This window comes from Solanum lycopersicum, chromosome 2, assembly GCF_036512215.1.
Source record: "Solanum lycopersicum chromosome 2, SLM_r2.1".
Lineage (NCBI taxonomy): Eukaryota > Viridiplantae > Streptophyta > Magnoliopsida > Solanales > Solanaceae > Solanum > Solanum lycopersicum.
Genome location: NC_090801.1, coordinates 51,846,612 through 51,869,781, shown reverse-complemented (window position 1 = coordinate 51,869,781; position 23,170 = coordinate 51,846,612). Strand labels below are relative to the sequence as shown.

The window sequence follows — 23,170 nt, the reverse complement described above, 5'->3', positions numbered from 1 at the left end:
ATGAACTTGATAATATAATAGTATATAATAATATAATAAAAATATATTATTAACAATATTGAGCAAAAGTACTTAATAAATATAAAACAACTTTCAACCTTTTTCTTCTTCTTTTGAGAGCATGAATAAAATTCTAATCTAGCTCTCGTTTTAAGATTCTTGACATCATTTTAATAAAATATAATTTCGTCAAACAATGTAATTGACACATTTAGCATATATCATTTTAAACGCTTGTGCAGCTCTAAAATTCCCTATAGTATTCCCTAATATCCATTGGAAGTGTAAGCTCCCAGCTTTGTGATCCCGGAGGTTGTCCCTGTAGCCATTGAAGGATTCTATTCCATAATCCTGAGTATATACACACATGTAGCAAAATATGTTCGTTGTTTTCTTCACGTTGCTGGCACAAGCACATGTCTAATCCACCACCATCTACCAAGCAGTGGCAGTTAACAGCCACCCTGCAGCATCAACCATAGTGTAAACATGGCTATAAATCTGGCACTATTGTTAACAGTCAGATTGGGTCCATGTTACACTAGGCAATTCACCAATAAGCTTCAGATTGTTTGTTCTGATAATAGAAATATCATCCTAGCTCTAACTAAATTACTGCAATCTATGGCACTCTAACAGACTGACCACTATTAAAAGATTCCTGTACAGTGAAGAACTGATTAGTGTTCAGGGGCATAAGGCTCCAGTAAGCACCATTTTTGTCTATACAACAGCTGTGCCATTTGATTTGGTAAGAACCCACAGGGAATGCAGAAACATTTAGCAAGCAGGTTGCAAATCCTTGCCCTTTCTCATTAGGATCAAAACACACAAATTTATCCACAGCCGAACTCCCTCCAGCATTTTCCATAGCACGTAATCCATCCCTCTCGGTAGTCCCTGTTGTGAAGTGCAATAGTTTGTCATTAAGGCCTACCATGTGATCGCTTTTCCAAGCTTGGCAAATGGACTCTGATACCTTCTTATCCCTGTTTGCACTGAATACTTGAAAGGATGTCCTTGAGTGAAGGATGCAATACAACTTCGACACTTGAGACAGCTGGTCTTGCGATATATTTCTTAGCTGAATACACAGAGTTAGAGGGAGCTGAAAGCCTGAGAAGACAGATATATCGTCTATCCTTTTACCATCTTCATTTGTTATGAAAAGTTCAGCAGAAATAGGGGGCCTGCCATTTCACAGTTCAATATTAGAATACTATGAGAGTTCTAATATTGAATAAAAATGTACAACTCTAGAACCAATCCAATTGAATCAAGCAGATCTCAAAACTTGTTTTCTCTAAAAATCCACTACCATTTCAAATGATCTGCTTGCTGCTTGTTGCTTATATTCCCACCGAAGACAATTTCAGATCAAAAAGAGTCGATGACATTAAAGTATAAGTTGGCTACCATATGAAATATGAAACAGACTAACAGCAGTAGAATATCTCAATAAATTCAATAATAGTTCCTTCTAGTTAATTGTAGAAGTCTATGAATGAAACTTCAGTTACCTTAATTGAAAAAAATGCTTGGGAGTCCGAAAAGGAATCTGTATCCACGAGAAAATAATATTGAACAGCAACGGCAAAGCATCACGAGGAATTTGGGATATACCATTATTTTCATGTACAAGAATCGCTTGCAAACTAAGAAGTCTCTGAACGGAATATTTACAAAGTTTAGCAATATCTCTTGCTTCAACAGAAGTTGTAGAGACTTCATTTCGGAATTCTTGCGTGGAACAGCTCCTAGAGCTTCGATGGAAATCCAAAAGATGCCGCAGATTTTTGCTAGTCTCTATGTCTGTAAACCCAAGTCTTCTTAACAAGTCATGAACTAGCTGAGCATGAAATTGCTCGTCTGTAGTTTCAAGACCATAAGTACTACAATTTTGTTTACCACGGAAACTGGCCAAACGTAATGTCAATCCAGTACTAAAAGCTAACAGTGAACAACTCAATCCAAGATCAGAAACTATCTTCATACTTTTCCTGTCCATGACAATGAATGACGCTGCTAAGAGATCAAATTCCTTTACTAGCATCATGAACTGGGAAGAAGCATGGGCAAGCAGTTGCAACAATGAGCTGAGTCCTTTAGAAGAATTTGAGTGCCAAACCAAAATCCTCGCCTCTATTTGTTTTGTACTGGTGGCATCTTGTGAAAGCAAATTCATGCTCAATAATTTTAGTACATCTGCCACAGTTCGAACAACCTTTGATCTTAAAGTAATAAACCATCTCTGAAAACTAAAAGCAAGACCAGAAACAGAGGCATCAAAAGATTCCTCTAAAGAACAAAGCTTGTTGGCGGCCCCAATAACATTTTCAATCTGATCAGCTGTCATAATTTCCCCAGCTGCATTTCCAGAAAGAGTAAGCCCGAACAACTGAAATTTCCTTTCTAATTCTGAAAGATGGGATAAGGATTTTAACCAAAAACAACAGAGATCAGATTGGACCATAGGTATTAGCTCCCCAAATATGTAAGCAGCTACTAACCATGCACCATTGCATGCCGCATATTTTGCCAGCTTATAAGACAACCAATAATCCTTTTTAACCAAAATTTGCTTCACACGATCAATAATGAGAATTTCATGCTGGGACAGGGGACCATCATGTGAGAGAGAATTATAACGAGATGGACGAAAATTTCTATTAGAACCCAGATCTTCCCCTATTTCTAGCCACTTACACTGATATGCAGCATGGAAGTGCAATAAAAAGTCATATATTAGGTGGACGTAAACAGGAAGTAAGCTGCACTGGTGCACATGCTCAACCAGGTGCTCCATTCTGTTAAAGACTTCAGTGGCACCACCAGTGGAGATATCCAGCTTTTCAAAGCAAGTTATCAGAATCTGAGATAAATAAATCAAGACTCTTGATGCAGTTGATGTATGGTTTTCTTTGTCAAGCTCTGTTATATGATGATCTTTTGAGACTGAATTTGTCATACTAGTAATTTCATTAAGCACGTCGACCAGATGTTCAATAACTATACAGATCTTATCCAGCACAATACCACAGAGATCTTGATGTCTTCCAACCAAATCAACTAAGATAAAAAGTAAACTCTTTACCTCCTGCTCCGTTCCTTTGTCTGGATGAGGATTATCAACCTCTAACTTAATTAGTTGGGAGATGCGATCTAAGGTGAATGTAAGCATGCGAGATGAAACAATTGAGCCAATTCCACCTGCTGCATCTTTCAGTATCCCCAAAAGCTTGTCAAAAATACATGCTAATACATGAATTGCAAACACCCTCTCTGAGATGACTGGAGATTGTAGTTTGACCTCAACAACTTGTAAGAACTTGGAGAAAATAGTGAGGATCTCTGTGCATGGAATTGTATCTAGGTTGGGGGGGAGTATCTGCAAAGGAAGAGACCGTAAGCAGTACTAGTATGATTACAATAGCACAAATTTGACAGATCGAGAGGAAATACCTTGCATAAAGCTCTTAGAGCATCAAAATGCAAAGCTGGTGGAAAATCTAACTGATTTATGACGCCAAACAACTTTAGAGTCACATTTGAATTGGCCGGGAAGTGATACATTCCTTTGGCTAAAATGAAACGAAGACATTTTAATGCCATAACTTGCAGGCGCAAACCTCTGTCCTTAGTCAAAAATGAGGAAAGCAATTCCACCTGTAACCAAAATCAAGAGATAAATATGCAAAAATATCAGATATTAAGTATAATAGATATCCTTAATTTCAATATTTTATATTCAGCTTGTTTGCACAGACCAACTCAGCCATGACTGAGATTGCATGGCTTTCCTATTAAATCAATCAATCAACCAGCTAGTAGGTGTAAGTTAATATGAATCATCTATATACATTGTGCTTTATCCAGGCCTATTTCATTCTAATATTGGTGAAAAATTAGTCTTCTAAAGCAAATTAGGGGTCTTCTAAAGCTGGAGATTCTCTATATTTCAGACTTTGCTTCCACTGGCAAACGCTTCTCTATAACCAGCCCCATGCCTACAATGATATATCTGGAAGTTCACATAGGAGATGCTAAAACCATCTTAGGCAACCTCACGTGGTTCTTTTCATATCCTGTTTTAAAATTTTGCAAGATTATGACAATATATAATTAAGAGAAAATACTTAAAATCCTCCGAACTTGGCAGGACAACTTACTTTAACACTTAAACTACACGGGTGTTTAAATACCCCCTTAACATTTTTGAAGTGTTACAAAAACCATCCTGAGATTATAATACCACTCTCACTTGCCATATCATAGCCATGTAAGTACCACAACATATCCATGTCAGCACCACGTCATTAATTAATTTTTCTATTAATTTATTTCACCATATTTTCTTTAACAGTTCTTAAAATTAATTTGCACTAATTAATTAATCAAAAATACATCGCCCCAAACCCAGCCCCCTCACTTCTTTCTTCTTCCTTCTTCTGCCTCATCATTTTAAGCTTTTCACTGTTCATTTTTTTTGTTCCTCTTCATATTTTTCAACGAGCTTCACCATCCAAACTCCTATCATTGTAACTCCCAAAACACCAATTCGCTATCACTCTCTTCCTAAATACACCATTAAGAGTGAGCTTCAAAGCTTTTGAGAGGGAGTTCTAAACCCAGCCCCATAAAATTTACTCCACATTTCCTTCTCCAGCATTACCACATCTTTATCGGATTCCAAGTTACTTCCAAGATCCAAAAATAGATCCACCACATCTTTAACAATAAACTTCAAAGCTAAAGTTGTTGCTAAAGCCAAGAAGAGGTAAAAACTTCATTTTAATCTATTTTTGGATCTTATTAAAAGTTAATATATAAGGAAAATAATATTTAAAATACTAATTATATATTGACCTATATAAAAATGCCATGTGTATGATTCTATAATTATTTTTTCCTTTTTTAATTTCTTCACACGCTATTAGGTGAGTGAATTCGCTCTCTTTGCCACGTCATCCCTTAGGGTTGTATTTAATTCACTTCAAAGATGTTAAGGGGGTATTTAAATGCCCGTATGGTTTAAGTGCTAAAGTAAGTTGTCCGAGCAAGTTCGGGTTTTTTTTAATGTGTTTTCTCTATAATTAACCTCAAATTAAGACAGTTTGTTGCAGAAGGCATCCTACATTAGTGAGGTCCTAGGAAGGGCCGCACCTCGAGGGGTGTGATGTAGATAACCTGCTCTAATGCAAGCATTATTGTTTGCTCCCACATATCAAACCTGTGACCTATAGGCCATACAATTTACTAACATATCCATCTTGTTGCATAACATAGAGACCTCCGAATATGATAAACATTCTTTTGTGCTCTTTAGGGTCCTTTAAGTTTTATTTCAAAAAAGTTAACCTGACTTCATATTTTAACTTTATAATTGTTGAAGTTCTTTACCTTATTTATTTTTTGAGATAAACATATTGTCTGGGCCAGCTTGTGCCTTGCGCGTAGCCCAACAAATTTCACAGGGCACCTCCTACCTTCCACCAGCACATCCCCCATGGCTTGGACAAATGGGAAGAAATCACCCAGAGCCATTTGGTAGCTTGTTAGGACAAATATTTTACATGTATTAGATCCTACATAAACAACACCATATTTGGTAGTTGGTTAGTATTATGTGTAAATTAATACAATGTTTGGTTTGTAATTTAGAAACCTTCATAATGAATACATGTATAAATTATGAGGGAATCTATGTATAACTTTTGCAGGATACAAGATGGAATAACTAATACATCTATAAGTAATACATGAATAACTAAACCATGCATAACTAATCCTGCATAAAATAATACATAAATTTTCTCATAACTAAGTTACTAATACCTGTATAACTCTAGTCAGCTATCAAACAACCCCCTAGTGTTTTTTGCCTTTGCTAGATTTGAGGTCTCAATCCATTTGGTTGACCGCAAGGCCACAACCTAGAGTGTGCGGTTCTTTTACCTTCATCTCAGAGACAAAAACTTAGACTTCATTTCTTTTCTTATTTTCCTAATCATTTTTGTTTTTCTCTGTCTTTCTCTTCCTATATTGGTTGACATTAGAAAAGATGCAAATCAAACAAAATGAGCAAAATATATACCTGTCTAGGAATTAAAGGTGTCCACTTAGAAGCAATTTCGGAAAGTGAAACTAGCATCACCAAAGAGAATTCTTCTTCCGAAGATTCTAGGATAAGCTTCACACCAGTCTGCAATATGAAAAAGTCAATTTTAGTGCTGCAATAGAAATCTGAACTCACTTCTTCATCATTTAAGCAAATTGTCAGACAATACAGATCGGCCTGGTATCATTAAAAACTTATTTTGAGGAACTTGTAACAAAAACTAGAGCAATAGTCACAATTAGTTCAGAGATGATCACTTGCATGTCATGCATGAAAAAGAAAAACATTGCATTTCACTATGCATAATTTTGTCATCTATATGAGTATTTACATGGTTTCTGAACAGTGCTTTTTCAAAAAACAAGTTCTTTTAGAATAGAGCGGAAAGGGACAGAAGGATAGGGGGTCCATGGAATGAGTCACAGGTGCAATAAGAAAATTTACATGTATTTGGTGGCAGAAACTCATATTAAAGAGAAATACTGAACCTTATGAGCTATATCTGCTAGTAAAATTGGGCACCACATTTTAGCAAAAGCACGTCCTCCAGCTAACCTTATAGCCCTTGATGTTTCAGATGAGACCAACAGACCTCCAAGCATCTCCAGAAATACATAAGCAAAATCATCTGCCAGTTCAGAAAAGCATCCGGCTGCAAACAAAGAAGCCTTTGCCTGTAGATAGACGCAAAATGGTTGTTCAATTATCAATCATGTCAAAAGTTAGAGGCAAACGGAACAATATGTAACAGCTGTAAATAATATAATAGTCTAGATTAGTGTGTTGCACAAGTGTAAATTCCTACAAGCACTTCCTTAATTATGCAAAAAAAAAAACATGGAGAGCTTATTTATGACTGGATAGTAAGCTGCCAAAATCTGGAAATTATTTGGCGTCCTATTTCGGTAAAATGGCAGGAAATTTCGATCATTCATATCTTACAACACTAGTGCTCCATCCCAACAGGTAATTCTCTTGAGCACACCTTGCTCCAGATCATCCCTATAATAGTGTGTTGGGAACCGGGAAGCTCCAAGTGCAAGCAGATTTTCCAACCAAATGTTTTAAGGACAGGTTGCAACATCAGATTAAACTTTGTGTACTCCTATACCTTTATAACGGCTTCCCTATGCTGAATCTTACAAGCACTGGTAATCTGTTGTGAAGAAATTCTCTCATAGAAGGCCCTTAATGTACTTTAAAGTTGTTTAGTGGAAAACCACAGTAAGCAATGTTACGCTAATAATGTTAAAACAATCTATAGTACTCATTAAGATGGACAGGTTTTACCTCCAGAATATGCATCGAACACAAGCTTGAAAGGATGAGGTATCTAACATCAGCACTATCTTTTGCAATATGAGCCCAGCAACCAAATAGAACTAAAGCCAGTGCTCTTTCTTCAACGTTTCCAGAGTCGAATACTATCTTTATTCTAGTCAAAAGTTCTCTATAGCTATCTACTTTATCCTTCGAAAGGATTCCCTCATCTTTTCTTCCCTGGCTCCTCAGCTGCCTCCTCTGCTTGAGCTCTGACAAGAAAATCTTCACTATACAAATCTTCATATGTTCGTCTCCCGACTTAAATGCATCTGCAAGCCTAAGAAGGATAGCATTTGCAAATAGCTTATCTTCCCCCGGAATTAAGCCAAATATTTTGTACTCAGCAGCATGAAGATTGGACTCTCTACTCCACCACTCAAGTCTTGGCCCAATATCTAGTATGGCTTCGATAGATTTACCTAACCATCGTGCGAAAGAATACAAAAGTATCAATCAGAAACAATAATAGTAATCATAAAATAGTTTAAATTGAACAATAATTCTTCATAACAGCATTAAACATACATTGACAATAAAACTGGAATCATCATTGACAAATTTTAAGAACAAAAAGGTCTTATAAAAAGGAATTGATTTGACTGACAAAATTACAAAGTACAGCACTATAACACTTTGTTTAGATGGTTGTTACATATCATTTCATAATGCATCGTATTGCTTTGATATATAACATTTGCCCAGATTGTATCATTTCCGTTGTTACATAGTGCCACACATCAACAATTTAAAGGACTAATCTCCAAGATAAAGGATACGAGGTAGAACTATTATTAAAAAAAAATTATCATAGAATAAGATTATTTGAATGATAAGCAAAGATAAAATGAGAAGAAAAAAAATAAAGTAATGATATGATGACGTAAAATGAGACTTTTAGTAGCTACTTAAAGATGAATTTAAAAATCTGATGGGATAAATTTAAGTAACAATGAAAACAAATACTAAATTCAAACTAACAACAAAATACATTACGATAGAATAGGTAATAAGCATACAAAGAAACTGTTACTCACCAGGTTTTTTAGAACGGAGGCCTTTTTCAAGTTCTATGCTCCATTGCATAGCACAAGCGGATGGAGTTTTCTCCATTGTCTTCTCTCAAAGGACAATGAGCTTGAATTTTTCTGAACTGAACTTAATCAACAGCAAAAAAAAATGGATAGTAAGGAGAGAGATGAGTGGAGAGAAAATTGTACCTCTGTAGAATCGGAAAAAGGAAAAAAGAAGAAGAAAATTATATGTTTTTAAAGTGAGAGTTCAATCAGTCTATTCGTGCCATCGGAGGCGGAGTGAGGCTTCACGACGAACCTTTTCTTCTTTTTGAAAACAAAATCCCAATAAAATATTTGTCAGGGTTTGGACTTTGGGACAATTTAGCGGAGTAAAATTAAGAGAAAATAAAATCAATGACACTATATTTTTTTATTTTTTTTAAGGGACAAGGGTCAAAAATATTCCTCATTTTTATTTTACTGGTTAATTATATTTTTATTGTTAAAGTGAAATTAATTTTATCTCTACCATTGCTAATCTCACCATATATACCTTTTATTTGACGGAAAGTTCTAAATCAATTCGAATTAACTCGATTTCAATTGAAATTATCTGATTTTCTCTTTTCAATCCAAATTCGACCCACTAAACCAAATGAATCGTTACCAAATTAAAATCAATTCCATTTTCTCTAATATTCTTTCATCTTTATAAAGACACTTAAACTTTACAAGAGTAGTGAACCATTGAACAATTTATAAGTGATAAAAATATCTCATTTTCAGGTCAATCCCACTTATAAGAAAGGAAGTGAATGCACGCACCAATTACTGTTTGCCACGTGTCAATTATTATATGATTTTCAATTCTTTGTTTTAATTTATACTTTTTATTTCTTAGTTTTAATTAGATATTTTCATTTTCTTCTTCTATTTTGTTTAACCTCAGTCTTTGGTCTTCTTAGCTGACAACCTTGTTGTCATAACATTATTTTCATTTTGTCTATCACCAAATCAAAATTAAATTAGGAAATCAAATCCAATATCAAATTAAAATTTCATTTGGTGATTGTAGCATTGATTTTTGCTCTAAATCAACATGAGTTGTATTTGGAAAAACATAAGTTCTATTCATGCTTAGATGAGATAAATTTTGGTTGATTTGAACATAATTTTAGCCCCGTTAACGATCAGAAGTCACTTGAAATACGATTTTTTCTTCGACGTTGCATCATCTTCTGATGCTTCTCACTTCGCCAGTCTCACCCCGCCGGCCAAGAAGGAGGAGTGGAAATCGGGCAAGAAGGAGTAAAAATCTGAGGAAGAAATAGTAATACAGCCACCAACATGTACACTATCTATATGGCAAGTGGTGGAAGGACCACCCGGAATTGTCTGAATAAAGGTAGGGAAAGCAAATTTGTACCTTGACAGTGGCACATCTCTTGTAGCCAGGATTTTAAATGCCATTTTATGCATAATGAAGCACATTTACATTTGAAAAAAGAAGCAGCAGATTTGCAGCACACAGTCAATCAAACAAGTTGAACGAAGAAACTATTTATCAAATTTGACTAGAATAAATTTTAGTGTGCCAACTCAGATTGGAAAGCTAAACACGTGATTCCTTGTCCTACTGGCTGTTTACCAGTGGAACGTCAACTTTAAGGCACTTGCACTCATACTTTATGTATACTTTAGTATGGATAACAAAGGCATACTAAAGCATACATAACAAAGGCATCCTTTCCTAGTTTAGAAGCAGCAAATTGAAGTAGAGTATTCAGAGCAGAGTTCCTTAAAACTTTATTGATTCCTCATTTAGAACTTGAGAACAATTCTGAATTCCATTCAACATGCTTCGAATACTAAGAGAATGTGAGATAACAAGGTTTATGGAACAATGTCTGGAAAAACATAGCACCAACTAAAGTAAAATGTTTCACATGGTTGCTAGAGGTTTTGAAGAAAAATATGGAGGATTATAGTATCCAGATGTCAACTTGGTGGGAAAACAGATCATATTGTCATCTTCTCTTGCACCGTATATTCATTGCACAACTATGGAATTTATTTTTTACTCACAGACACAAAACAGACCGTGCCTGAGCACAATGCAGATCTGCTGTGTTGCTGGATTAGAAGAGTTGGCGCAAGAGCCAGAAGAGACGGTGGAAAATCATTCCACATTGCATCTGGTGGACTATGTGGAGAGAGGAATAGCAGATTTTTTGAAGCTAGGTCCAATTCCATTCATAGAGTTATATGGAATTGTATTGAATCCCTTTTTCTTTTTGGTGTTTTGATGTAAAGAAACAGTTACAGAGAAACTAGAGCTTGTAGATCTGTTAGACTCTCTGTAAGTAGTTTCTTCCATATTCTCCAGCATATCCTTGACGCTGAGGAATACAACGCTACCAGTTTCAGAAAAAAAAAGAACGTGATCATCTTCAGAACAACGAGATATTGTTAATTTCAATTTTGCTCCTCATAAAATTTTGTCAATTGTGATAAAGCCTTAATTTACTACACAAATAAATCCAATTGAGACTGATTTCAGCTAATCCACAAGGAGAAGTCAGATTCATTAGCGTATTTGGTTAAAGTGTCAAAAAGAAATTCAGTCCAAACACTTATATATGCACGGAAAAGATATGTTTTCTCAAGCTTAAAGTTAGAACAATAACATCAGAAAAGGAATCGAAGTTACTAGAGAGCATAAATTGCCTGGATAGTTCTGTTTATGTCATACCGGAAGAAAGTGCCGGCGCAGAGTCTGTGAAGGTGACAAAGTAACTCGCCGGTGAACAGAATTTACGCCATTGTCATCCTGTCAATTGACAAAAACCACGGTGAACTGTTGAAATTGAAATCTTAAGGGACGAAATGAATTGGAAACCCTAGGGACGAAAAAGAGATTTGCAATAACTTCTGCGAAATTTGCAAGCAGTCCTCGATTGTATCGACTTCGTGGCGTTAGTCCGTACTAACAAAAAATAATTTCAATCACGAATTTTTGCATAAATAATGTATGTGCTCTCGCAATGTTTGATTTATTTATAGAAAATTAATATTCACAATTTATGCACAGTTAATTAATAAAATATCAAATTTTGTTTAGTTAATATTTGCTTTATCAATATATTATGTATGAACTTGATAATATAATAGTATATAATAATATAATAAAAATATATTATTAACAATATTGAGCAAAAGTACTTAATAAATATAAAACAACTTTCAACCTTTTTCTTCTTCTTTTGAGAGCATGAATAAAATTCTAATCTAGCTCTCGTTTTAAGATTCTTGACATCATTTTAATAAAATATAATTTCGTCAAACAATGTAATTGACACATTTAGCATATATCATTTTAAACGCTTGTGCAGCTCTAAAATTCCCTATAGTATTCCCTAATATCCATTGGAAGTGTAAGCTCCCAGCTTTGTGATCCCGGAGGTTGTCCCTGTAGCCATTGAAGGATTCTATTCCATAATCCTGAGTATATACACACATGTAGCAAAATATGTTCGTTGTTTTCTTCACGTTGCTGGCACAAGCACATGTCTAATCCACCACCATCTACCAAGCAGTGGCAGTTAACAGCCACCCTGCAGCATCAACCATAGTGTAAACATGGCTATAAATCTGGCACTATTGTTAACAGTCAGATTGGGTCCATGTTACACTAGGCAATTCACCAATAAGCTTCAGATTGTTTGTTCTGATAATAGAAATATCATCCTAGCTCTAACTAAATTACTGCAATCTATGGCACTCTAACAGACTGACCACTATTAAAAGATTCCTGTACAGTGAAGAACTGATTAGTGTTCAGGGGCATAAGGCTCCAGTAAGCACCATTTTTGTCTATACAACAGCTGTGCCATTTGATTTGGTAAGAACCCACAGGGAATGCAGAAACATTTAGCAAGCAGGTTGCAAATCCTTGCCCTTTCTCATTAGGATCAAAACACACAAATTTATCCACAGCCGAACTCCCTCCAGCATTTTCCATAGCACGTAATCCATCCCTCTCGGTAGTCCCTGTTGTGAAGTGCAATAGTTTGTCATTAAGGCCTACCATGTGATCGCTTTTCCAAGCTTGGCAAATGGACTCTGATACCTTCTTATCCCTGTTTGCACTGAATACTTGAAAGGATGTCCTTGAGTGAAGGATGCAATACAACTTCGACACTTGAGACAGCTGGTCTTGCGATATATTTCTTAGCTGAATACACAGAGTTAGAGGGAGCTGAAAGCCTGAGAAGACAGATATATCGTCTATCCTTTTACCATCTTCATTTGTTATGAAAAGTTCAGCAGAAATAGGGGGCCTGCCATTTCACAGTTCAATATTAGAATACTATGAGAGTTCTAATATTGAATAAAAATGTACAACTCTAGAACCAATCCAATTGAATCAAGCAGATCTCAAAACTTGTTTTCTCTAAAAATCCACTACCATTTCAAATGATCTGCTTGCTGCTTGTTGCTTATATTCCCACCGAAGACAATTTCAGATCAAAAAGAGTCGATGACATTAAAGTATAAGTTGGCTACCATATGAAATATGAAACAGACTAACAGCAGTAGAATATCTCAATAAATTCAATAATAGTTCCTTCTAGTTAATTGTAGAAGTCTATGAATGAAACTTCAGTTACCTTAATTGAAAAAAATGCTTGGGAGTCCGAAAAGGAATCTGTATCCACGAGAAAATAATATTGAACAGCAACGGCAAAGCATCACGAGGAATTTGGGATATACCATTATTTTCATGTACAAGAATCGCTTGCAAACTAAGAAGTCTCTGAACGGAATATTTACAAAGTTTAGCAATATCTCTTGCTTCAACAGAAGTTGTAGAGACTTCATTTCGGAATTCTTGCGTGGAACAGCTCCTAGAGCTTCGATGGAAATCCAAAAGATGCCGCAGATTTTTGCTAGTCTCTATGTCTGTAAACCCAAGTCTTCTTAACAAGTCATGAACTAGCTGAGCATGAAATTGCTCGTCTGTAGTTTCAAGACCATAAGTACTACAATTTTGTTTACCACGGAAACTGGCCAAACGTAATGTCAATCCAGTACTAAAAGCTAACAGTGAACAACTCAATCCAAGATCAGAAACTATCTTCATACTTTTCCTGTCCATGACAATGAATGACGCTGCTAAGAGATCAAATTCCTTTACTAGCATCATGAACTGGGAAGAAGCATGGGCAAGCAGTTGCAACAATGAGCTGAGTCCTTTAGAAGAATTTGAGTGCCAAACCAAAATCCTCGCCTCTATTTGTTTTGTACTGGTGGCATCTTGTGAAAGCAAATTCATGCTCAATAATTTTAGTACATCTGCCACAGTTCGAACAACCTTTGATCTTAAAGTAATAAACCATCTCTGAAAACTAAAAGCAAGACCAGAAACAGAGGCATCAAAAGATTCCTCTAAAGAACAAAGCTTGTTGGCGGCCCCAATAACATTTTCAATCTGATCAGCTGTCATAATTTCCCCAGCTGCATTTCCAGAAAGAGTAAGCCCGAACAACTGAAATTTCCTTTCTAATTCTGAAAGATGGGATAAGGATTTTAACCAAAAACAACAGAGATCAGATTGGACCATAGGTATTAGCTCCCCAAATATGTAAGCAGCTACTAACCATGCACCATTGCATGCCGCATATTTTGCCAGCTTATAAGACAACCAATAATCCTTTTTAACCAAAATTTGCTTCACACGATCAATAATGAGAATTTCATGCTGGGACAGGGGACCATCATGTGAGAGAGAATTATAACGAGATGGACGAAAATTTCTATTAGAACCCAGATCTTCCCCTATTTCTAGCCACTTACACTGATATGCAGCATGGAAGTGCAATAAAAAGTCATATATTAGGTGGACGTAAACAGGAAGTAAGCTGCACTGGTGCACATGCTCAACCAGGTGCTCCATTCTGTTAAAGACTTCAGTGGCACCACCAGTGGAGATATCCAGCTTTTCAAAGCAAGTTATCAGAATCTGAGATAAATAAATCAAGACTCTTGATGCAGTTGATGTATGGTTTTCTTTGTCAAGCTCTGTTATATGATGATCTTTTGAGACTGAATTTGTCATACTAGTAATTTCATTAAGCACGTCGACCAGATGTTCAATAACTATACAGATCTTATCCAGCACAATACCACAGAGATCTTGATGTCTTCCAACCAAATCAACTAAGATAAAAAGTAAACTCTTTACCTCCTGCTCCGTTCCTTTGTCTGGATGAGGATTATCAACCTCTAACTTAATTAGTTGGGAGATGCGATCTAAGGTGAATGTAAGCATGCGAGATGAAACAATTGAGCCAATTCCACCTGCTGCATCTTTCAGTATCCCCAAAAGCTTGTCAAAAATACATGCTAATACATGAATTGCAAACACCCTCTCTGAGATGACTGGAGATTGTAGTTTGACCTCAACAACTTGTAAGAACTTGGAGAAAATAGTGAGGATCTCTGTGCATGGAATTGTATCTAGGTTGGGGGGGAGTATCTGCAAAGGAAGAGACCGTAAGCAGTACTAGTATGATTACAATAGCACAAATTTGACAGATCGAGAGGAAATACCTTGCATAAAGCTCTTAGAGCATCAAAATGCAAAGCTGGTGGAAAATCTAACTGATTTATGACGCCAAACAACTTTAGAGTCACATTTGAATTGGCCGGGAAGTGATACATTCCTTTGGCTAAAATGAAACGAAGACATTTTAATGCCATAACTTGCAGGCGCAAACCTCTGTCCTTAGTCAAAAATGAGGAAAGCAATTCCACCTGTAACCAAAATCAAGAGATAAATATGCAAAAATATCAGATATTAAGTATAATAGATATCCTTAATTTCAATATTTTATATTCAGCTTGTTTGCACAGACCAACTCAGCCATGACTGAGATTGCATGGCTTTCCTATTAAATCAATCAATCAACCAGCTAGTAGGTGTAAGTTAATATGAATCATCTATATACATTGTGCTTTATCCAGGCCTATTTCATTCTAATATTGGTGAAAAATTAGTCTTCTAAAGCAAATTAGGGGTCTTCTAAAGCTGGAGATTCTCTATATTTCAGACTTTGCTTCCACTGGCAAACGCTTCTCTATAACCAGCCCCATGCCTACAATGATATATCTGGAAGTTCACATAGGAGATGCTAAAACCATCTTAGGCAACCTCACGTGGTTCTTTTCATATCCTGTTTTAAAATTTTGCAAGATTATGACAATATATAATTAAGAGAAAATACTTAAAATCCTCCGAACTTGGCAGGACAACTTACTTTAACACTTAAACTACACGGGTGTTTAAATACCCCCTTAACATTTTTGAAGTGTTACAAAAACCATCCTGAGATTATAATACCACTCTCACTTGCCATATCATAGCCATGTAAGTACCACAACATATCCATGTCAGCACCACGTCATTAATTAATTTTTCTATTAATTTATTTCACCATATTTTCTTTAACAGTTCTTAAAATTAATTTGCACTAATTAATTAATCAAAAATACATCGCCCCAAACCCAGCCCCCTCACTTCTTTCTTCTTCCTTCTTCTGCCTCATCATTTTAAGCTTTTCACTGTTCATTTTTTTTGTTCCTCTTCATATTTTTCAACGAGCTTCACCATCCAAACTCCTATCATTGTAACTCCCAAAACACCAATTCGCTATCACTCTCTTCCTAAATACACCATTAAGAGTGAGCTTCAAAGCTTTTGAGAGGGAGTTCTAAACCCAGCCCCATAAAATTTACTCCACATTTCCTTCTCCAGCATTACCACATCTTTATCGGATTCCAAGTTACTTCCAAGATCCAAAAATAGATCCACCACATCTTTAACAATAAACTTCAAAGCTAAAGTTGTTGCTAAAGCCAAGAAGAGGTAAAAACTTCATTTTAATCTATTTTTGGATCTTATTAAAAGTTAATATATAAGGAAAATAATATTTAAAATACTAATTATATATTGACCTATATAAAAATGCCATGTGTATGATTCTATAATTATTTTTTCCTTTTTTAATTTCTTCACACGCTATTAGGTGAGTGAATTCGCTCTCTTTGCCACGTCATCCCTTAGGGTTGTATTTAATTCACTTCAAAGATGTTAAGGGGGTATTTAAATGCCCGTATGGTTTAAGTGCTAAAGTAAGTTGTCCGAGCAAGTTCGGGTTTTTTTTAATGTGTTTTCTCTATAATTAACCTCAAATTAAGACAGTTTGTTGCAGAAGGCATCCTACATTAGTGAGGTCCTAGGAAGGGCCGCACCTCGAGGGGTGTGATGTAGATAACCTGCTCTAATGCAAGCATTATTGTTTGCTCCCACATATCAAACCTGTGACCTATAGGCCATACAATTTACTAACATATCCATCTTGTTGCATAACATAGAGACCTCCGAATATGATAAACATTCTTTTGTGCTCTTTAGGGTCCTTTAAGTTTTATTTCAAAAAAGTTAACCTGACTTCATATTTTAACTTTATAATTGTTGAAGTTCTTTACCTTATTTATTTTTTGAGATAAACATATTGTCTGGGCCAGCTTGTGCCTTGCGCGTAGCCCAACAAATTTCACAGGGCACCTCCTACCTTCCACCAGCACATCCCCCATGGCTTGGACAAATGGGAAGAAATCACCCAGAGCCATTTGGTAGCTTGTTAGGACAAATATTTTACATGTATTAGATCCTACATAAACAACACCATATTTGGTAGTTGGTTAGTATTATGTGTAAATTAATACAATGTTTGGTTTGTAATTTAGAAACCTTCATAATGAATACATGTATAAATTATGAGGGAATCTATGTATAACTTTTGCAGGATACAAGATGGAATAACTAATACATCTATAAGTAATACATGAATAACTAAACCATGCATAACTAATCCTGCATAAAATAATACATAAATTTTCTCATAACTAAGTTACTAATACCTGTATAACTCTAGTCAGCTATCAAACAACCCCCTAGTGTTTTTTGCCTTTGCTAGATTTGAGGTCTCAATCCATTTGGTTGACCGCAAGGCCACAACCTAGAGTGTGCGGTTCTTTTACCTTCATCTCAGAGACAAAAACTTAGACTTCATTTCTTTTCTTATTTTCCTAATCATTTTTGTTTTTCTCTGTCTTTCTCTTCCTATATTGGTTGACATTAGAAAAGATGCAAATCAAACAAAATGAGCAAAATATATACCTGTCTAGGAATTAAAGGTGTCCACTTAGAAGCAATTTCGGAAAGTGAAACTAGCATCACCAAAGAGAATTCTTCTTCCGAAGATTCTAGGATAAGCTTCACACCAGTCTGCAATATGAAAAAGTCAATTTTAGTGCTGCAATAGAAATCTGAACTCACTTCTTCATCATTTAAGCAAATTGTCAGACAATACAGATCGGCCTGGTATCATTAAAAACTTATTTTGAGGAACTTGTAACAAAAACTAGAGCAATAGTCACAATTAGTTCAGAGATGATCACTTGCATGTCATGCATGAAAAAGAAAAACATTGCATTTCACTATGCATAATTTTGTCATCTATATGAGTATTTACATGGTTTCTGAACAGTGCTTTTTCAAAAAACAAGTTCTTTTAGAATAGAGCGGAAAGGGACAGAAGGATAGGGGGTCCATGGAATGAGTCACAGGTGCAATAAGAAAATTTACATGTATTTGGTGGCAGAAACTCATATTAAAGAGAAATACTGAACCTTATGAGCTATATCTGCTAGTAAAATTGGGCACCACATTTTAGCAAAAGCACGTCCTCCAGCTAACCTTATAGCCCTTGATGTTTCAGATGAGACCAACAGACCTCCAAGCATCTCCAGAAATACATAAGCAAAATCATCTGCCAGTTCAGAAAAGCATCCGGCTGCAAACAAAGAAGCCTTTGCCTGTAGATAGACGCAAAATGGTTGTTCAATTATCAATCATGTCAAAAGTTAGAGGCAAACGGAACAATATGTAACAGCTGTAAATAATATAATAGTCTAGATTAGTGTGTTGCACAAGTGTAAATTCCTACAAGCACTTCCTTAATTATGCAAAAAAAAAAACATGGAGAGCTTATTTATGACTGGATAGTAAGCTGCCAAAATCTGGAAATTATTTGGCGTCCTATTTCGGTAAAATGGCAGGAAATTTCGATCATTCATATCTTACAACACTAGTGCTCCATCCCAACAGGTAATTCTCTTGAGCACACCTTGCTCCAGATCATCCCTATAATAGTGTGTTGGGAACCGGGAAGCTCCAAGTGCAAGCAGATTTTCCAACCAAATGTTTTAAGGACAGGTTGCAACATCAGATTAAACTTTGTGTACTCCTATACCTTTATAACGGCTTCCCTATGCTGAATCTTACAAGCACTGGTAATCTGTTGTGAAGAAATTCTCTCATAGAAGGCCCTTAATGTACTTTAAAGTTGTTTAGTGGAAAACCACAGTAAGCAATGTTACGCTAATAATGTTAAAACAATCTATAGTACTCATTAAGATGGACAGGTTTTACCTCCAGAATATGCATCGAACACAAGCTTGAAAGGATGAGGTATCTAACATCAGCACTATCTTTTGCAATATGAGCCCAGCAACCAAATAGAACTAAAGCCAGTGCTCTTTCTTCAACGTTTCCAGAGTCGAATACTATCTTTATTCTAGTCAAAAGTTCTCTATAGCTATCTACTTTATCCTTCGAAAGGATTCCCTCATCTTTTCTTCCCTGGCTCCTCAGCTGCCTCCTCTGCTTGAGCTCTGACAAGAAAATCTTCACTATACAAATCTTCATATGTTCGTCTCCCGACTTAAATGCATCTGCAAGCCTAAGAAGGATAGCATTTGCAAATAGCTTATCTTCCCCCGGAATTAAGCCAAATATTTTGTACTCAGCAGCATGAAGATTGGACTCTCTACTCCACCACTCAAGTCTTGGCCCAATATCTAGTATGGCTTCGATAGATTTACCTAACCATCGTGCGAAAGAATACAAAAGTATCAATCAGAAACAATAATAGTAATCATAAAATAGTTTAAATTGAACAATAATTCTTCATAACAGCATTAAACATACATTGACAATAAAACTGGAATCATCATTGACAAATTTTAAGAACAAAAAGGTCTTATAAAAAGGAATTGATTTGACTGACAAAATTACAAAGTACAGCACTATAACACTTTGTTTAGATGGTTGTTACATATCATTTCATAATGCATCGTATTGCTTTGATATATAACATTTGCCCAGATTGTATCATTTCCGTTGTTACATAGTGCCACACATCAACAATTTAAAGGACTAATCTCCAAGATAAAGGATACGAGGTAGAACTATTATTAAAAAAAAATTATCATAGAATAAGATTATTTGAATGATAAGCAAAGATAAAATGAGAAGAAAAAAAATAAAGTAATGATATGATGACGTAAAATGAGACTTTTAGTAGCTACTTAAAGATGAATTTAAAAATCTGATGGGATAAATTTAAGTAACAATGAAAACAAATACTAAATTCAAACTAACAACAAAATACATTACGATAGAATAGGTAATAAGCATACAAAGAAACTGTTACTCACCAGGTTTTTTAGAACGGAGGCCTTTTTCAAGTTCTATGCTCCATTGCATAGCACAAGCGGATGGAGTTTTCTCCATTGTCTTCTCTCAAAGGACAATGAGCTTGAATTTTTCTGAACTGAACTTAATCAACAGCAAAAAAAAATGGATAGTAAGGAGAGAGATGAGTGGAGAGAAAATTGTACCTCTGTAGAATCGGAAAAAGGAAAAAAGAAGAAGAAAATTATATGTTTTTAAAGTGAGAGTTCAATCAGTCTATTCGTGCCATCGGAGGCGGAGTGAGGCTTCACGACGAACCTTTTCTTCTTTTTGAAAACAAAATCCCAATAAAATATTTGTCAGGGTTTGGACTTTGGGACAATTTAGCGGAGTAAAATTAAGAGAAAATAAAATCAATGACACTATATTTTTTTATTTTTTTTAAGGGACAAGGGTCAAAAATATTCCTCATTTTTATTTTACTGGTTAATTATATTTTTATTGTTAAAGTGAAATTAATTTTATCTCTACCATTGCTAATCTCACCATATATACCTTTTATTTGACGGAAAGTTCTAAATCAATTCGAATTAACTCGATTTCAATTGAAATTATCTGATTTTCTCTTTTCAATCCAAATTCGACCCACTAAACCAAATGAATCGTTACCAAATTAAAATCAATTCCATTTTCTCTAATATTCTTTCATCTTTATAAAGACACTTAAACTTTACAAGAGTAGTGAACCATTGAACAATTTATAAGTGATAAAAATATCTCATTTTCAGGTCAATCCCACTTATAAGAAAGGAAGTGAATGCACGCACCAATTACTGTTTGCCACGTGTCAATTATTATATGATTTTCAATTCTTTGTTTTAATTTATACTTTTTATTTCTTAGTTTTAATTAGATATTTTCATTTTCTTCTTCTATTTTGTTTAACCTCAGTCTTTGGTCTTCTTAGCTGACAACCTTGTTGTCATAACATTATTTTCATTTTGTCTATCACCAAATCAAAATTAAATTAGGAAATCAAATCCAATATCAAATTAAAATTTCATTTGGTGATTGTAGCATTGATTTTTGCTCTAAATCAACATGAGTTGTATTTGGAAAAACATAAGTTCTATTCATGCTTAGATGAGATAAATTTTGGTTGATTTGAACATAATTTTAGCCCCGTTAACGATCAGAAGTCACTTGAAATACGATTTTTTCTTCGACGTTGCATCATCTTCTGATGCTTCTCACTTCGCCAGTCTCACCCCGCCGGCCAAGAAGGAGGAGTGGAAATCGGGCAAGAAGGAGTAAAAATCTGAGGAAGAAATAGTAATACAGCCACCAACATGTACACTATCTATATGGCAAGTGGTGGAAGGACCACCCGGAATTGTCTGAATAAAGGTAGGGAAAGCAAATTTGTACCTTGACAGTGGCACATCTCTTGTAGCCAGGATTTTAAATGCCATTTTATGCATAATGAAGCACATTTACATTTGAAAAAAGAAGCAGCAGATTTGCAGCACACAGTCAATCAAACAAGTTGAACGAAGAAACTATTTATCAAATTTGACTAGAATAAATTTTAGTGTGCCAACTCAGATTGGAAAGCTAAACACGTGATTCCTTGTCCTACTGGCTGTTTACCAGTGGAACGTCAACTTTAAGGCACTTGCACTCATACTTTATGTATACTTTAGTATGGATAACAAAGGCATACTAAAGCATACATAACAAAGGCATCCTTTCCTAGTTTAGAAGCAGCAAATTGAAGTAGAGTATTCAGAGCAGAGTTCCTTAAAACTTTATTGATTCCTCATTTAGAACTTGAGAACAATTCTGAATTCCATTCAACATGCTTCGAATACTAAGAGAATGTGAGATAACAAGGTTTATGGAACAATGTCTGGAAAAACATAGCACCAACTAAAGTAAAATGTTTCACATGGTTGCTAGAGGTTTTGAAGAAAAATATGGAGGATTATAGTATCCAGATGTCAACTTGGTGGGAAAACAGATCATATTGTCATCTTCTCTTGCACCGTATATTCATTGCACAACTATGGAATTTATTTTTTACTCACAGACACAAAACAGACCGTGCCTGAGCACAATGCAGATCTGCTGTGTTGCTGGATTAGAAGAGTTGGCGCAAGAGCCAGAAGAGACGGTGGAAAATCATTCCACATTGCATCTGGTGGACTATGTGGAGAGAGGAATAGCAGATTTTTTGAAGCTAGGTCCAATTCCATTCATAGAGTTATATGGAATTGTATTGAATCCCTTTTTCTTTTTGGTGTTTTGATGTAAAGAAACAGTTACAGAGAAACTAGAGCTTGTAGATCTGTTAGACTCTCTGTAAGTAGTTTCTTCCATATTCTCCAGCATATCCTTGACGCTGAGGAATACAACGCTACCAGTTTCAGAAAAAAAAAGAACGTGATCATCTTCAGAACAACGAGATATTGTTAATTTCAATTTTGCTCCTCATAAAATTTTGTCAATTGTGATAAAGCCTTAATTTACTACACAAATAAATCCAATTGAGACTGATTTCAGCTAATCCACAAGGAGAAGTCAGATTCATTAGCGTATTTGGTTAAAGTGTCAAAAAGAAATTCAGTCCAAACACTTATATATGCACGGAAAAGATATGTTTTCTCAAGCTTAAAGTTAGAACAATAACATCAGAAAAGGAATCGAAGTTACTAGAGAGCATAAATTGCCTGGATAGTTCTGTTTATGTCATACCGGAAGAAAGTGCCGGCGCAGAGTCTGTGAAGGTGACAAAGTAACTCGCCGGTGAACAGAATTTACGCCATTGTCATCCTGTCAATTGACAAAAACCACGGTGAACTGTTGAAATTGAAATCTTAAGGGACGAAATGAATTGGAAACCCTAGGGACGAAAAAGAGATTTGCAATAACTTCTGCGAAATTTGCAAGCAGTCCTCGATTGTATCGACTTCGTGGCGTTAGTCCGTACTAACAAAAAATAATTTCAATCACGAATTTTTGCATAAATAATGTATGTGCTCTCGCAATGTTTGATTTATTTATAGAAAATTAATATTCACAATTTATGCACAGTTAATTAATAAAATATCAAAT

At 35.4% G+C, this 23,170-nt stretch overlaps 2 protein-coding genes across 12 annotated transcripts; both read right to left on the bottom strand.

Moving 5' to 3' along the window:
* Positions 1-58: 58 nt before the first annotated feature.
* On the bottom strand, positions 59-11,492 carry LOC101266601 (uncharacterized). 6 transcript variants are annotated; one of them, XM_069293405.1, is made up of 9 exons: positions 11,384-11,492; positions 11,182-11,284; positions 8,476-8,591; positions 7,409-7,860; positions 6,607-6,792; positions 6,095-6,202; positions 3,463-3,666; positions 1,521-3,388; positions 59-1,190 (listed from the first exon to the last, which is right to left on the bottom strand). In XM_069293405.1, the coding sequence occupies exons 3-9, from the start codon at positions 8,549-8,551 to the stop codon at positions 623-625; spliced, it is 3,462 nt and encodes a 1,153-aa protein (XP_069149506.1). In that variant the 5' UTR covers positions 8,552-8,591; positions 11,182-11,284; positions 11,384-11,492; the 3' UTR covers positions 59-622. The 6 variants fall into 6 exon arrangements, with proteins under 6 accessions (XP_069149506.1, XP_069149505.1, XP_069149504.1 ...); XM_069293404.1 differs by having other exon boundaries at positions 8,476-8,596; positions 11,207-11,284; XM_069293403.1 differs by having other exon boundaries at positions 11,207-11,284.
* A 170-nt stretch (positions 11,493-11,662) lies between these two features.
* LOC138341740 (uncharacterized) lies at positions 11,663-23,096 on the bottom strand. Of its 6 annotated transcripts, none has more exons than XM_069293399.1 (9): positions 22,988-23,096; positions 22,786-22,888; positions 20,080-20,195; positions 19,013-19,464; positions 18,211-18,396; positions 17,699-17,806; positions 15,067-15,270; positions 13,125-14,992; positions 11,663-12,794 (listed from the first exon to the last, which is right to left on the bottom strand). In XM_069293399.1, exons 3-9 carry the CDS (start codon positions 20,153-20,155, stop codon positions 12,227-12,229), a joined length of 3,462 nt encoding a protein of 1,153 aa, XP_069149500.1. In that variant the 5' UTR covers positions 20,156-20,195; positions 22,786-22,888; positions 22,988-23,096; the 3' UTR covers positions 11,663-12,226. The 6 variants fall into 6 exon arrangements, with proteins under 6 accessions (XP_069149500.1, XP_069149499.1, XP_069149498.1 ...); XM_069293398.1 differs by having other exon boundaries at positions 20,080-20,200; positions 22,811-22,888; XM_069293397.1 differs by having other exon boundaries at positions 22,811-22,888.
* Positions 23,097-23,170: the final 74 nt, after the last annotated feature.

Excerpts from the sequence above, each read along its gene's own strand:
- LOC138341740 (XM_069293399.1), bottom strand. The coding sequence starts at position 20,155 with ATGGAGAAAACTCCATCCGCTTGTGCTATGCAATGGAGCATAGAACTT. Across the intron at positions 19,465-20,079 it reads CCTCCGTTCTAAAAAACCTG|GTAAATCTATCGAAGCCATA; the intron begins GTGAGTAACAGT and ends CACGATGGTTAG. Across the intron at positions 15,271-17,698 it reads CACCTTTAATTCCTAGACAG|GTGGAATTGCTTTCCTCATT; the intron begins GTATATATTTTG and ends TTTTGGTTACAG.
- LOC101266601 (XM_069293405.1), bottom strand. The coding sequence starts at position 8,551 with ATGGAGAAAACTCCATCCGCTTGTGCTATGCAATGGAGCATAGAACTT. Across the intron at positions 3,389-3,462 it reads CTCTAAGAGCTTTATGCAAG|ATACTCCCCCCCAACCTAGA; the intron begins GTATTTCCTCTC and ends CTTCCTTTGCAG. Across the intron at positions 1,191-1,520 it reads AAGCATTTTTTTCAATTAAG|GCCCCCTATTTCTGCTGAAC; the intron begins GTAACTGAAGTT and ends GTGAAATGGCAG.